Source organism: Podarcis pityusensis (assembly GCF_964106645.2).
Source record: "Podarcis pityusensis genome assembly, chromosome: 4".
NCBI lineage: Eukaryota > Metazoa > Chordata > Lepidosauria > Squamata > Lacertidae > Podarcis > Podarcis pityusensis.
The window spans coordinates 5,391,021-5,407,944 of record NC_138027.1 but is presented as its reverse complement, the minus strand read 5'-3'; the positions used below and the strand labels follow the sequence as shown (position 1 = coordinate 5,407,944).

General features: G+C 45.6%; 1 protein-coding gene across 5 annotated transcripts in view; it reads right to left on the bottom strand.

Moving 5' to 3' along the window:
• The window catches only part of PDE2A (phosphodiesterase 2A), a 374,629-nt gene that overhangs the window by 109,464 nt on the left and 248,241 nt on the right, over positions 1-16,924 (bottom strand). For all 5 annotated transcript variants that reach the window (XM_081001873.1, XM_081001875.1, XM_081001876.1 and 2 more), the window contains one exon: positions 2,446-2,535. In XM_081001873.1, the coding sequence (XP_080857999.1) occupies positions 2,446-2,535 (90 nt within the window). The remainder of the gene's footprint in view (positions 1-2,445; positions 2,536-16,924) is intronic.

Below are 16,924 nucleotides of genomic sequence, written 5' to 3'. Positions count from 1 at the left end.
CCATGGCAAGCTGCCATGTGTGGGTTTTAGGAACAGGTGGGGCTCGCTGAACTGCATCTTCTTTTGGTACTTCATTGCTTTGCAAGACAACGTGAGCAGTTTCGCCCCTGTGTGGCACACATTAGCTCAGGAAAGACCTGAGCAGCCACGCAGCAGTGCTTTGCTTTGAACTGGCCAGCTGAACTCCGGGACCTGAGTAATCCCCAAGGAGTTGCTGGATCAAAGCACAGCCTCACAGCTTGCACTCTGCTGAACCCGAGCTGCTTCTGAATCCATCTCTAAGGTCACGCAGCCAGATCTTCCAAGAGGTGCCACGCTCGGAAGAGAGGGAGAATAGTGTTTTTCTGGCTCTTCAGCTTCACAGTCTGGCCACGGGAAGTGTCTTGGAACTTGACAAAATGCAAATATGAAAACGCCGTGACTAATTTTTTACTTTCATCATGGGTGAACAGCCGGGTTATCAATCATTCCCAAGAATATTAGTGCATTTATCATCTGAGATTTAATATGCATGTTTCTAAACAGTCAACAGAAGCGTCTTTTTCAGATGTAGATATGTGAGATATTACTTAAAATTTAAAACACCAAAGCTATCACTTATTGCTTAAAGGAGGAGATATCTCTAACACTTCCTCCCCCTCTCTCCATTACCTGCTATGGAAACACACCTGAATTGAAATGGAAAGACAGGTTGAAATAAATAAAAAAAATTAAAAAATTGTCCAGTAGCACCTTAGAGACCAACTAAGTTTGTTCTGGGTATAAGCTTTCATGCGCACGCACACTTATACCCAGAACAAACTTAGGTGGTCTCTAAGGGGCTACTGGACAATTTTTAAATTTATTTCGACTGCATCAGACCAACATGGCTACCTTCCTGAATCTAGAATCATGAAAGACAGGTGTGCCCTTAACCAAAAGCCCTGCAGAATAAAATTGCCCCCCACCAATTAATCAACACACATTTCAGCTGATTAAGCTGCTGGCCCTTATTGAGGAGAGGGAACAAGAAGAGGAGGAAGAGGAGGAGCTGCAGGTCAATGGCAAAGGGAATGCCAGGTTTGTTTCGAAGGTCCCGGGTTCAAATCTCGACACCCCCAACTGAAAGGATCTCGGGTAGCAGGACGGCAAAGCTCTCTGGCCTTGAGAAAGCAGCTGTCCATCCCAGCGAATAATGCTTTTCTTTGCCACCCCAGTCTCCAAGCAGTGAGAAACTCCAGGGCTTCCAGGAGCTTGCCCTGGTGTTAGGTTTCCTTGGAATGAAGGTCAACAGAGACTGTGGTGTCTTTAGGATATCTGGATTTATTTACACACACACAACCAGAGCATAAGACAAAGGTGTTCCCAGCATTGACACCCGAACAGATCTTGCCTCTCCATTAGTCAGATCTTTGGATCCAGCACAGAGCAAGCAGGTCTCTGCGCATGCAGCTCCCATCCTGCTTTCAAGCTCAGCTCACACATATTTCCCACTATAGTTCTCCTACTTAGCAGGCAGGTGAGTGGGGTGGAAGAAAGCGCGCGCACACACACACACACACACACACCCCAGCCTGGAGGGCACCATTCCTTAGCTGTAGCTTTTGCAACCTAGCTCATTCTTTTGGGATGTTGATGAGGACACTTAAGTGGCCAGCTAAGGTCACTGTCTCCCCCAAAAACTTGCCTGACCAGTTCAGAAATAGCATCCTCTCTTAGATGCTAACTCCCACTGGGTACAGGACCCCAAGACCGACAAGGGGTTTGGGACATCACCCAGACTGACCCCCCCCCCCCAATTCACAACAATACTGAAGAAGATGGATCTAAACATAACCAAGTAGAGGGCAGTTTCTGGCGTTCTAGCCAGGAACATGAAGGCAAGCAAATGAAGTTCTGTGGTTCAGAATCTCCAAAGATCTGCAGACAAAACCTCCAAAGATGCTTCAAAGCAGACTGGGACCTGTTGAGATTTCTATTCCACCTTAAGGAACAGACATGTGGAATTGTTACATGTCACATGTCTGTTTACATTCCAGCACAGTATGCTGGGAACTTCCATTGTGTATAGCTTTTGCTTTTCCCGTTCTCTCTGAGACAACATAAGAGAGAGATGACATGTTTCTTTGTCCTGATTTATGATTAATAAATCTGTAGTTGTAGTATGCTTCCACAAGCCTCACGCCTATTCTGTGTGCGCAGTTCTCTCTGCTAATAGCATGCCCTGGCTTTGAAGCCTGGGTCACTGATTTACGTCGGAGCATGGGCCGATGGAAGGAGACGGCACAGCTGGGGCTTGCCAGCTGGCCTCCCGGCCCTCTACACCCGAAAACTCAGTTTCTGTCAAAAGGGAGCCCCCTCCGCCCTCTGGCCATTTCAGCTGCACAGATTAATCTGGAAGGGGAAAGAAGCTGCCTGTCCTCAGGCCAGCCCCCTCCTAAAATAAAAACTGACTGCTCTACTTACCACTTTGGGGAGCACCGAGGCGATGGCATCTTTGATGACTTCCCGGAGGCTGGAGACATCAATGACAGAGCCCAGGCTCAGCAAGGCATCCTGGGAGAAAGGGGAAAACAGCAGGAGCTTTAGCACAGGAGGAACTGCCCTGCCGGTTCAAAGACCCATGCATTCTTTATTAGTTTTAAGAATTATTCATTTATTGCACGTCTATCCCGCTTTTTCCACCAAGAAGCTCCAGGTGGAGTCCATGGTTCACCAATTTAATCCCCACAACGACCCTGTGAGATAGGTTAGCCTGAGGATGTTGTTTTTGTTTCAAACATTGCAAATATTAGATAAAATGGAGTGTTTCAAGAAGTGGCAGAGAGATATCTCTAGATTTGTCTGGCAGGGCAAGAAACCTCGAATAAAATTTAAGATATTAACTGACGCTAAGGAAAGAGATGGATTTGCCCTGCCAGACTTAAAACTCTATTATGAATCAGCCACATTTTGCTGGTTGAGAGAATGGATGCTTCTTGAGAACACTGATGTGTTGGACTTAGAAGGTTTTAATAATGTTTTTGGGTGGCATGCATATCTGTGGTATGATAAGGTCAAAGCACATAAAGCGTTTAAAAACCATATTGTCAGAAAAGCACTGTTTAATGTTTGGATAAGATATAAGGATTTGCTTGAGAATAAAACCCCAAGGTGGCTGTCACCAATGGAAGCGAAAGCTCAGAAAAAGCTCAATATGGAGGCTAAATGGCCGAAATATTGGGAAATTTTGGAACAAGAGGGAGATAGATTAAAACTGCAGAGTTTTGAAAAATTAAAGGACAGAGTGCGAGATTGGCTTCATTATTATCAGATAATGGAGGCATATAATTTGGATAAAAAAATTGGCTTCCAGGTGGAAAAATCAAAATTGGAAACAGAACTGTTAGATCCAAAAATTAAGAATTTGTCAAGAATGTATAATTTGCTGTTGAAATGGAATACTCAGGATGAAACGGTGAAATCTGTTATGATTAAATGGGCACAGGATGTTGGACATAACATTATGATGGCTGACTGGGAACAGTTATGGACCACAGGTATGAAGTTCACGGCATGTAATGCCTTAAGAGAGAATATAATGAAAATGATATACAGGTGGTACATGACACCAGTCAAGCTTGCGAAAATTTATCACTTGCCCGATAATAAATGTTGGAAATGTAAAGACACGGAAGGTACATTCTTTCACCTTTGGTGGACATGCCCAAGGATTAAGGCTTTCTGGGAGATGATCTATAACGAAATGAAAAAGGTATTTAAATATACCTTTCTGAAGAAACTAGAGGCCTTTCTCCTGGGCATGGTCGGCCAGTTGGTGCCAGAGAAGGACAAAACTTTCTTTATGTATGCCACAACAGCAGCAATAATACTTACTGCAAAGTATTGGAAGACACAAGATCTACCCACTCTGGAAGAATGGCAGATGAAGGTGATAGACTATATGGAACTAGTGGAAATGACTGGCAGAATCCGAGACCAGGGAGAAGAGTCGGTGGAGGAAGATTGGAAGAAATTTAAAGACTATTTACAGAAACATTGTAAAATTAATGAATGTTAGAATGATGTTGGAATGAATCTATGTGATTTTAGCAAAAATGTAACAAAGATTTAAGAAAAATAGACTGTTAATTGGTGAAAAGAGGGAAAGTAAATTTATATTAAGATCAAGATAAATTTTCAGGATAAAAATTTTGAAGAGAGGGAAAGGATTTGCTGAAATGGATAATTGACTTAGAATACAAAAAAGGGAGGTGTGAGGAGGTCAGGGAAACAAGCAAATGAAAGATAAGTTATGGGAAGGTTTGATTTGTTTTTTTGTTTTTTTTTGTTTTTTAATTGTTTCTATCTTTATGTTTTGTGATGTGTTGTTTTGTCATTGTTTAATTTGGTGTGTTTTCTTTTGCCTTTTTGTAAACTTAAAACCCTAATAAATACTATTTTTTTTTAAATAAAGAGATAGGTTAGCCTGAGAAGCAGTGACTATAATGGGATGGGAGAGCTTAAAACAAAGCCAAGATATTTCTGATCTGGCAACCAATGCATCTCTTTGCTTTCACATAGTACATCGGAAGACAAGTCTAAAAAGCCTGGGACACACATTTTCACAGCCCTCCAGCAGCTGTGGTGGCTCATTGGCCAGAAGGAATGTATTCAGCGTTAAGTCTGGAAGTGTATGGGACGTGGGTGGCGCTGTGGTCTAAACCACTGAGCCTAGGGTTATCGATCAGAAGGTCGGCGGTTCGAATCCCCGTGACGGGATGAGCTCCTGTTGCTTGGTCCCTCCTCCTGCCAACCTAGCAGTTCGAAAACACGTCAAAGTGCAAGTAGATAAATAGGTACTGCTGTGGCGGGAAGGTGAACGGCATTTCCGTGCGCTGCTCTGGTTTGCCAGAAGCGGCTTAGTCATGCTGGCCACATGACCCGGAAGCTGTATGCCGGCTCCCTCGGCCAATAAAGCGAGATGAGCGCCGCATCCCCAGAGTCAGCCACAACTGGACCTAATGGTCAGGGGTCCCTTTACCTTTAGCTTTAATCAGAAGAACACGGAACGTGAGTGGCGCTGTGGGTTAAACCACAGAGCCTAGGACTTGCCAATCAGAAGGTTGGCGGTTCAAATCCCCGCGATTGGGTAAGCTCCCGTTGCTCGGTCCCTGCTCCTGCCAACCTAGCAGTTCGAAAGCACGTCAAAGTGCAAGTAGACAAACAGGTACCACTCTGGCGGGAAAGTAAACGGTGTTCCCGTGCGCTGCTCTAGTTCGCCAGGAGCGGCTTAGTCATGCTGGCCACATGACCCAGAAGTTGTACGCCGGCTCCCTCGGCCAATAAAGCGAGATGAGCGCTGGAACCCCAGAGTCGTCCACGACTGGACTTAACAGTCAGGGGTCCCTTTACCTTTACCTGGAAGTGTATACAGTCATGACTTGATTCCCAAAGCTGAAAACCCAGAAATAACTGCTCCAGTTTCCGAACGATTTTTGGAAACCGAACGGCTTCCGTTTTGAGATTCCCTATTGTATCAAGGCTTCCGCTTTCAGTTTTCGGTTGTCAAACGTTTCAGAAGTCGAACGGTATTCTGGAATGGATTACGTTCTACAGCTGAGGTTTGACTGTACTGTGGTACTTGGTTTTATGGACTTAATCCATTTCAGAAGTCCGTTCTTAAACCGAAACCATTCTTAAACCGAGGCATGCTTTCCCTGATGAGGCCTCCCACCGCTGGTGCCCTTCCACCGTTCAGATTCCATTCTTAGACCGAGGTAAAGTTTGCAAACCGGGACACTACGAAACCAAATCTTTCGCAAACAGGACTTTTCGTAAACCGAGGTACCACTGTACTCAATTCTCACCAAACCAGACTTCCTTGAGCACAATATACATCAGGAGGCATAGTACAGAATCAAGTCTCAGGGACCCTGCTTTGCATTTATGTTGATTTTATTCCTTGGCCTTTCCTCTCCAGAAGATGTCCTGCAAGGCAGTGGGTAAATACGAAATTGCTTATCCAAATATGATGGAGTGTTTGCCCAGTCCCTGGCTATGACACTCAGCCTACGCTGTCCCAGAAGCGGATCTGAGTTCATCAGTGTTGCCAACACTGGTTCGGGGCCTTGTTATCAGTCCCTACAAGTGGATGACAACCTCTTGCTGAATCCTGCTGTCCACAGAAAGGCCACCCCGCGGTTTGATCCCAAAGCACAACATTCCCCTCTAAAAGGAAACTGTTACAAAATGTCACCAGAGACACTCCCATCACAGATCCCCCTAGCCCTGATGGACAGAATTACACTGTATTAACCACAACCTCCACTTCCATGCAGGGAACAAATAAATGAAATAAAACTATTGTATTTAGCAAATGCAAACTCAAAACAGCGGAAGCTGCCCTATGGGGAGCCAGACCTACTGCCCCATCTAACTCAGTAGTGCCTGCGCTGACTGGTAGCAGCTTCACACAGTTTCAGATAGTCTCTCGCAGATGCCGTTGGGGACTGAACCCAGAACCGTTTTGCATGCAAGGCAAATGCTCTGCCGCTGCGCTATGGCCCTTGAATTTCTCCTCCATCCCTAAACATGACTGGGGTTCGGCTTGGAATTACGAATCGGAAACCAAGGAACAACCTCTGCCTGCCTCTAGCTTGCCGAGGACAGTTATTACTTTTCATTTTCCGGTACTGTCTTCTTTTCTTTTCCCCCTCTCTAGTTTATAAGCACCGAGAGCCTGCAGGAACTAAAAAAGAAAGGGGCAGAGGATTGCTGTTCGGTTCGGCTTTATTTCTCTTTGCACACAATGTCCCCAAATCAGCATCTTTGGCTTCTACCAGAGATCCTCTCACTGACTGTGGCATTTCAGCCACAGAGAGTGTGATTGATGCTGTCGCAGCAGCGCACGAGATTCTTACGGGCGTTTTACCAATGGCAACATAAAAATTTGTGAGTCCGTAATGCTAACTCTCTCGGTTAGCATCTGCCAGTGCTGAACCAGGGACTGAGAGGTGGGATCACAGAGGACCAGGAGAAACAGCCAAGCCAACCCACAATGATAGAGAGTAGACACAGATCTGTCACTTTGCTGGGTTTGGGGTTTGTTGATGCATTGCGCTCATATTTCGTCTTTCCTCCAGGGAGCTCAAGGTAGTGTGTGTGATCCTTCCCCGCCCCCCTCCATCCTCATTTAACACCCACAACAGCCCTGTGAGGTAGGCGAGGCAGCAAGGCCATGACTGGCCCACTCAGTGAGATGCATGGCCAAGTGGGAGGATTTGAACTCTGGACTCCCAGGTTCTCTGACCACTGCACCATATTGGCTGCACACATGCCATACATTTAAAACAGCCCTGCAAAGAATAATGGGAACTCTAGTTTACCCACCAGTGCTACAGTTCCCAGGATTGTTGGGGCCGGGCACACTTTATTCTGTGTCAAGGGCAGCTGTCTACCAGCTCCATCTGGTACACTGGCTGAGACCCTCCCTGACCACAGACTGTCTCGCCAGAGTGGTGCATGCTCTGGTTATCTCTTGCTTGGACTCCTGCAATGCGCTCTATGTGGGGCTACCTTTGAAGGTGACCCGGAAACTACAACTAATCCAGAATGCGGCAGCTAGACTGGTGACTGGGAGTGGCTGCTGAGACCACATAACACTGGTCTTGAAAGACCTACATTGGCTCCCAGTACGTTTCCAAGCACAATTCAAAGTATTGGTGTTGACCTCGAAAGCCCTAAACGGCCTCGGTCCAGTATACCTGAAGGAGCGTCTCCACCCCCATTGTTCAACCTGGACACTGAGGTCCAGCTCCGAAGACCTTCTGGCGGTTCCCTCCCTGCGAGAAGCGAGGTTACAGGGAACCAGGCAGAGGGCCTTCTCTGTGGTGGCGCCTGCCACATGGAACGCCCTCCCATCAGATGTCAAGGAAATAAACAACTATCTGACTTTTAGAAGACATCTGAAGGCAGCACTGTTTAGGGAAATTTTTAATGTTTGATGTTTTATCGTGTTTTTAATATTCTGTTGGGATTCGCCCAGAGTGGCTGGGGAAACCCAGCCAAATGGACAGGGTATAAATAATAAAATTATTATTATTATTATTTAAATATTTGGAGTGTAGCGCTCAGTCTTTTCTGCTGTCCTCTTCCTCTCTGCACTAGGAGTCACTATTTAGCTGGGGAGTGACTGGAGGAGAGCATCCCTGCTTTGAGATGCTGAAGGTGCGCATGCAGATCCCTAGCAAAACGATCTTTGAAAAAATCTTGATTTGTTAACAACAAAAACCTATCAAAAAGAAAGAAAACAAAGAATCAGACATTTCAGCCATAAAGCGTCAGAGCTGGGAAGGACAAAAGTCGAAAGACAGTGCGCAGCATAGAGTATTAACTTGTACAAGGATTCCCTTCTCAAAGAATAAAGAAATATAAAAATGGAAGCATTATCCACCTGTGAGTTCATTATTGTGAATAAAGGTTCTATGTGGTCTGAAATGAGCCAGGCATTTGCTTCTGCTATGGACACTGAGTGACCGTGTGCCTCATTTTGCTATTGTATAAGAAATGAATCCATGCCATTAAAAAAGAAAAACCCAGTCGTTCAAGCCCTGCTCTCTGGAGACATTTAGTCATTGAGATATATTTTCAAAAGGGGCAATTTGCCAAACCCTTGAATGCCAGCTATCTAAATTACTGATATTAAATGTAAAAAAACCCGCCACCATTTTGCAAGGAATGGACTAACGCAGGCAAAGTGCGTTAATGGAGATCGGCTTTTCAGAGGTGGCCTCACTCTGATCCACAAGAGGGCAGAGAGGGCGCTCTCTTTCCTGCCCTGCTTAAAGGATTGCAGAATGGTTTAATAGAGTACGGGACAAAAATATCTCTCAAGGGGCTTCTACTGAAACCAGCAGGCACAATGGGTGGGAGGACTTGGCTGGATCCAGTCTGGGAAGCAACATTCAATGGCTTTGAGCACATCAATGATATCTGTGTTTTCTTGGACAGGAGGGAAATTGCTTCTAGAGCGGACTGTGATTCTGAGACCTGGGAGAACCCAGACTGCAGCGCCCCCACGACCGAAGGCCAGACAGGGTACTGCAGCAAAGGTCAAGTGACCCAGATCACCAGTTGGGATCTTCTCTTCTCTCTCTCTCTCTCTCTCTCTCTCTCTCTCTCTCTCTCAGGGCCGGACTTAGGTTTGATGAGGCCCTAAGTTGCTGAAGGTAACGGGGCCCTTTATATGTCTAGCTGTCCTTTGTCAAAACCAAATTGTCACTGTTTCTTGTGTTGAATATATGCTATATGATAATTCACGGGTCTAATAGGTATCTCAAGCCATTTGCACATAACAAAATATGTATTTTATTAAAGTAATTGTTGAACTGAAATGCATGGAGAATGTCAGCAACCTATATATAGAAATGAGTAAACCATATAGATCAGGAGTAGGCAAACTAAGGCCCAGGGGCCAGATCCGGCCCATTCACCTTCTAAATCCGGCCGGCAGACTGTCCGGGAACCAGCGTGTTATGACTTGAGTAGAATGTGTCCTTTTATTTAAAATGCATCTCTGGGTTATTTGTGCGGCATAGGAATTTGTTCATTCCCCCCCCCCCCAAATATGGTCACGGCCCCCCCCCCACAAGGTCTGAGGGACGGTGGACTGGCCCACGGCTGGGAAAGGTTGCTGACCCCTTATATAGATTTTATATCTTATAAATCTTATATTTTGGAAATGTACATACAGGTTTTTTTCCCTTTAATTTTTTTAGGGCCCCCAAGGGAGTGGGGCCCTAAGCTATAGCTTGTTTCGCTTATACGTAAATCCAGGACTGCTCTCTCTCTCTCTCTCTCTCTCTCTCTCTCTCCCTCTCCCTCTCTCTCTCTCTCTCTCTCTTTCATGGACATCCAATGTAGCTGAGGATTTAGGGGAGATAAAATGAAATGCGTCTTTACACAGTACCGGGTCAAACTGTGTGACTCGCTTCTGCAGGGGTCAGTGATGGCTTTACAAGAGGATTACCACCTTCTGGAAGCCCCAGGAGAGGAGAGATGCTCTTCAGCTACTGCTCGCTTCCCCATTGGGGCCCCTGGGGGCCCCTGTGAGAACAGGATGCTGGACTAGTTGGGCCATTGGTCTGACCCAGCAAGCTATTCTTATACTCTTAAGCTGCCCATGGGAACTTCAACGGGTTCAAGGTCAAGGACAATAAGAGCCCCGCTCTATTCTGCCTTGCTCAGATGCCACCTGGAATCCTGTGTTTGCTTCTGGGAACCCCAGTTGAAGAAGGATATTGACAAGCTGGAAGGTGGGCAGAGGAGGGCGACCAAGATGATCAGGGGTCTGGAAACTGAGCCTTATTGAGGGTGTATGTGAAGACAGAGAGGGGACCTGATAAAGGTAAAGGGACCTCTGACCATTAGGTCCAGTCGTGGCCGACTCTGGGGTTGCGGCACTCATCTCGCTTTATTGGCTGAGGGAGCTGGCATACAGCTTCCGGGTCATGTGGCCAGCATGACTAAGCCGCTTCTGGCGAACCAGAGCAGCACACAGAAACGCCGTTTACCTTCCCGCCAGAGCAGTACCTATTTATCTACTTGCACTTTGACATGCTTTCGAACTGCTAGGTGGGCAGGAGCAGGGGCAGAGCAACGGGAGCTCACCCCGTCATTGCGGGGATTCGAACCGCCGACCTTCCGACTGGCAAGCCCTAGGCTCTGTGGTTTAACCCACAGCGCCACCCGCGTTGATAGCCATCTTCAAATATCTGAAAGGCTGTTGGACGGAGGAGGCTTGCTTCCTGCTACTCCACAGGGAAGGACCTGAACCCAGTGGTTTCAAATGACGAGGAAGGAGATTTCAGAAAAGCCTTAGGAAGAACCTTCTGGTGACAAGAGCTGTTAGACAGAGGAGTGAACTCCCTCGGGAGGTGATGGACTCTCCTCTCTCGGAGGTTTTTAAGCGAAGGTTGGGTGGCCATCTGTCAGGGATACTTTTAGCTGTGGTTCTCGCATTGTAGCGGGTTGGACTAGATGACCCTCAGGGGTCCCTTCCAACTCTAGAATGCTGTGATTCTACAAGCTGATTCCCCCCCCCCAAAAAAAATCTGACAGCTACTGCTGTCTCTTTTGAGAAGGATAGTAGGAAAGCTGACAGGCATCAAAGAGAAAGATTGAGAGGGACTATACAAATTGGAACACATTCCATGCACAAAGGAGAGGGCACTGCATGGGTGGGGGGCGGCTCCCCCCACAGCTGGAGAGGGCATTTTCTTACGTCTACGCCTGCCCCGACCTTTTGCCTTTGCGTGGAGCTGCTGTTGTTTGTTCCCCAGCTGTGATTGATGTTGTGCTATTGTGCCCTCCGAAAATGTCACCGCGGGAGCACTGCGAGATCACCAATGCTGGCAGATTGAAATCGGAGCCGGGAGCCGATGTGCCCATCATGGCCAGGAATCGGTGCAGATTACTAAGGAGCCGCCATGTACAACACTAGCACCCTTATAAGGCTGCCGGGGAGTCTCATGGCACCCCATGGCAACCCGAGCAAGACCCCTCCAGACACAGATTATATCAGTAGCTACATCAGTATGAACAGATGTACACAAATTTATTTAATGTGCATAATTCAGGCGAGAAACACAGAACGGAAGGGTCCCTTAGGGAGCTATTTGGGTTTTTATTTTTGTGGGATGTGAAACACAAGAGCAGTCAAGTACAGTGGTACTTCGGGTTAAGAACTTAATTTGTTCTGGAGGTCCATTCTTAACCTGAAACTGTTCTTAACCTGAAGCACCACTTTAGCTAATGGGGCCTGCCACTGCTGCGCAATTTCTGTTCTCTTTTTTTTTTTTAAATAATCTTTATTAAAGTTTCAAAAGGTTACAAAAAAAACAAAACAAAAACACACACAAAAATAACACAAAACACCACATAAAAAAAAAAAATTCCACCTTTTAGGTCTCATTTTCAATAACTTCTTTTCATGACTTCCCCACGCCTCCCCTTATTGTATTCCAACTCCGATTGTTTATTCAAGCAAGTTTTTATCCTTAATGTCCTAATCATAATTTATTAATTTACTTAACCATAAATTATTAATGTGATTCTTTATAATAATTTTAAACCTTAATTCATTATTATCCATTAATTTAGATTATTTAGCAATTTTTAGAATATATACCTTAATCATACATAAAAAAAGATTTAAAAAAAGAGATATAAAAACAAATAATAAAATACCTTCCCTAAGATTGTCCCTAATTCCCATCCACAGATTCCCCATTCTTATAATAATAAAGAGCATATAGTTTTACACTGCAAAATAAAAATCAGGCCCCCTTTGGACTTCTAAACCCCACCCTTCTCTTCCCGGTTTCAATCCCAAACCAAAGTCCAATTAGTCCATCTTTTTAGCCTGGTGACCTTACGTCCGAGGCTCTCGGATCTCTCTCAGTCCCTTTCCGCCGGCTTCTTCGAAAATCTTTCATATTGAACGCCCCAGGTCGGGGAAGTACCTTCTCCATGTTAACCATATTTCTTCCAGCAAGGCCTACTTGTTTAGAGGTGGAGCTCCAACTCTGTTTCTTAAGTCTATATGTCCCAAATAATCCAGTTTTCATCTTAGTCGAATTGGAATTCTTCTTGGCAGGTCTCCGGCTCTCTTTTATCTTCTGTAACTTTTCAGTCACCCCTTCTTTCTGCTCCTCCTGTTCAGCTGATGTCTTAGCCTTTGGTTTCTTTTCTTGTCCAGCTGCCTGTGTTTTGAGCATCAAGTCCCTTTCCAACTCAGTAGGTATATTTTCTGTTGACTTCGGTTTCGTAGGACTTGTAGACAAAACATGGCCTTGCTCTATCCTCTCTTGCAGCTTTCCCATGAGAAAAATAAGCTCTTGCAAGTCAGCTCGTATTTCCCGACCTAGTTCCATTCTTGTAATATCCAAGAATCCCCTCTAGAGGGATTCTAGTTACTTAGTATTTCTTTTCCCTTCCGATCCAAAAATCAAGTTTATTTGTATCAGTCTTTCTTTACTTTCAATATTTTGTAGCAGTATAGCCGGTTAGAATTTAAGCTTTGATTTTTCCGGCTTTGACAGCTAATTTGACAGCTGTCAAAAGTTTTCTATAAATCCTCTGCAGGCTCTTTTCACGGGTTACTCCCGGGCTTGAGAAAGGTGGTACTTAGTCCAAATAATTAAACTTTTGTCCTCCGGCACATTAGCTTAGTCCTTTAAATCTGTGGAATTTATATCTTTTATCGAATTACCCCAATTCTTCACGCAACCTTAGTTGACAGCTCCTTGCTTCAAACTGTTTACAATAAGGGGGGGGCGGACTTCCCTTTTTTTCACCTCCCCCGCTCGTGCCAAATTCATAATCAAATTATTTGTAATCCAATTTCCCAATTACTCACGGGTTGTTGTTCTTGATTTTAAGTCCAAATTTTAATAGGAAGAAGTCAGCGCTCTCCGACAAATGGCATGCGGCTTCGCTCGGCAGGGGAAGCAGAAGACTCACAGCACCACGCCGCTCCCCGGCACCCGTTCCGTAGCCTTTAAAAAGGCTCCTTCGCGAGTCGGGAGGGCGCTTAACGATGCCCGCCGAGTCACCATGTCCACGGGCTCCTATGCCCGTGGTTTTTGAGGGTCCCCGTGTCGCCGGCACGGCAAGACCCAGCCCCTGTCAAGCCGATTCCCTCCGGAGCTCGGAGGGAATCCGCCATTAGCCGATCGCGCTAACCCGGAAGTCCGCAATTTCTGTTCTCATCCTGAAGCAAAGTTCTTAACCCAAGGTACTTTTCTGGGTTAGCGGAGTCTGTAACCTGAAGCATCTGTAAGCCAAGGTACCACTGTACAACATCCCTAGAGTGGACATAAAAGGGGATGTCTGGACCAGCCAGTTGGAAATTCCTGTATCTCCTGTCTGGGACAGACTTCCTCTGCATGTGACTAGAGGTAGGCGTGGCCTCACCTGTGCAGGTAACAAAAATATAGGACTGTCCGCCATCTCTCTCTCTATGACTACTTTCGTCGAAGAAGCAACAAAGGGACTGTCTCCTTATGAGATAGTTTCCAGGTGTATGTTACTTTTCTAAGCTAAGTCTGCCTTCTGGGATCCAACTGTGAACAGAATGTGAGTGAGTAAACTCTTTTTATACTTTTATAGAAGACTGTGTCATGTCTTATCTTTTATGAGGGAATAAGGGGAAAATACCAGAACAGTTATTGTAGGGGCTTTAGCGAGCCTGAGCAAACGCATCCGCTGTTAGTTTTAAAAAGGGGAATGTTACTCTGCTAAATTGTGGAACTTGTTGGAAAAGCTGTAATCAAGCAATATATCCTCTCCTGAATCCCTGAACATTCCCACAATTTTTGCAGAGCTCACCCAAACAGCCAGGGGTGCTTTGAAAAGGATCTTGGTTCTTTTTTGCTCTCTTTCCAACTCTGCAATCCGGTCTGCTTAGCTGTTCTTGCATTCCTTTTCCAAAGATGGAGGTTCCTGTCGCGACTGCCAGCTATCGAAAGCGTCATCCTCCATGAATTTGATCAACTCCCTTTGAGAGCCATCTAATCTATCATCCATCTTCTGCAGATGAACTATGGCTGTATCCACAACTGGTATTTAGAAGTATTCACTGCCTCTGTCCATGGAAGCACAGCTTAGTCCTGATGTCCAGCAGCCATCTCTAGCCCTCTCCTCTTCCATGAATTTGTCCAATCCTCTTTTAAAGTTGGTGGCCATCGCTGCCTCCTGTGGCAGGGAGTTCCATAGTTTAACAATGTGCTGCAAGAAGAAGGACTCCCTTTTATCAGCCCTGAATGGTCCAACAATCAGCTTCATGGGATGCCAACTAGTTCTAGTGTTATGAGAGAGGGAGAAAAACTTTTCTCTCTCCACTTTCTCTCTGCCATGCATAATTATATCTTATTCTTTGGTGATCACTCATAGCCAAGTAAGATTGTCTTCCATTTAATAATGAATCCATAAGTGACTGTGGAGGCCAATTCTGGATCCACATGTCCTTCCACAGTGGGGACATTGGTTTCCGGGCGGGAGTTGATCACGGTGTGGATTTGCCAAGTGTGCCTTCCTCTTGGCATGTTTCTCCTTTGCGTCCTGAGTTCGAGTGTCTTCCTAGCCCATGACACCTTTGGGAAAGGCTGTTTTCCAACTGGAGCGCTCGCTGGTGAGTGTTTCCCAATTGTTGGTTTTTATACTACATTTTTTAACATTTGCCTTGAGAGAGTCTTTAAACCTCTTTTGTTGACCACCAGCATTACGCTTTCCATTTTTAAGTTCAGAATAGAGTAGTTGCTTTGGAAGACGATCTTCAGGCATCCGCACAACATGACCAGTCCAACAAAGTTGATGTTGAAGAATCATTGCTTCAACACTGGTGATCTTTGCTTCTTCCAGTACGCTGGTATTAATTCGCCTGTCTTCCCAAGTGATGTGTAAAAATTTTCGGAGACACCATTGGTGGAATCTTTCAAGGAGTTGGAGATGGCGTTTATAAGTGGTCCATGTTTCACAAGCATAAAGTAAGGTTGGTAGTACAATAGCTTTGTAAACAAGCATTTTGGTTTCCCTGCAAATGTCCCGGTCCTCAAACACTCTGCACTTCAATCGGGAGAAAGCCCACTCGCAGAGCTCAGGCGATGCTGGATTTCAGCATCAATTTCGGCCCTTGTGGAAAGATAACTGCCCAGGCAGGAGAAGTGGTTGACATTTTCCAATGTTATATAAGCTTCTATCGTGTCACCTCTTTCTCCCTTACCCAAATGCTGCAGTTTTTTGCTCCATCTCCTTGAGCATTCTGTTTGCCCTTTTCCGACTCTGCCACCTCCGTTTTGAGAAGAGGCGACCAGACCGGATCTATCATGTGCCCCCAAAAACAGGCTTGCTGTTGCCCTCTTCAAGGGCAGTGCTGCGTATTGCAATGGACCTACGTCCCCTTCTCAAGAGGCGCTGCTCTCTGTGTGCCAGCCAGACCCCATCTGACAGAGTCTGCCCCAGCGAGCATCGCCTGAAGTTCTCCGCTGACAGTGCACACCGCTTAAGGCAACCGTTAATTTTTTAAGACGCTTGGATGAGACCGAATCCAAAATGTACCTTTTGCGTTTTGAATATTTACTGGTAGACTGTAACTCTCCAACTCCCCGTACTCCTCACGCATGCAGGATGCAATATTCATAAGACTAGCAAAGAGTGCAAGAGCAGGTAACCACACTTGAGTTGGAGAGGGAGTGAAATAGAACCAGGCTCCTCTTTGGAAACGGGTCGGCAGGGTTTTTTGGGGGGGCAGGGGCATATATCCAAATTACACACTAAGGAACTGCTGAGTGTTGCGTCTCAGGCCTAAATCGTGCACATTAAATTGATTTGTGCGTATGTGTTCAGACTGTAATCATCTGATTCTGGTATGAGGTGGAGGAGATTTAATTGCTGTTTTCCCTGCATATCCCCCCTCCCTTTATTTCTTTTGTCACATCGTGCAACAATAAACTCAGATGCAGACAGGATTGGAGCCATTGAGGGTCCAGGGGGAAGCAAAAGCATTCTAAGGGGAACCTCGTGGTTTGCAGGAATACAATAAACAGTAAAACACACACACACACACCAAAAAACCCTGACTATGCACTGTGTGAAGAAGGCCTTAATTTTATCTGAATCTTATATGCTTAATAAAGTATTTATTAAGAATGCCACTAGGTCAACCATGTGATGCAGCAGCAAAAAAGGCTAATGCTATTCTAGGCTGCATCAACAGAAGTCTAGTGTCCAGATCAAGGGAAGAAATAGTACCACCATATTCTGCCTTGGTCAGACCACACCTGGAATACTGTGTCCAGTTCAGGGCATCACAATTTAAGGAGGATGTTGACAAGCTGGAATGTGTGCAGAGGAGGGCAACCAAAATGGTCAAGGGTCTGGAAACAAAGCCTTATGAGGAATAGTT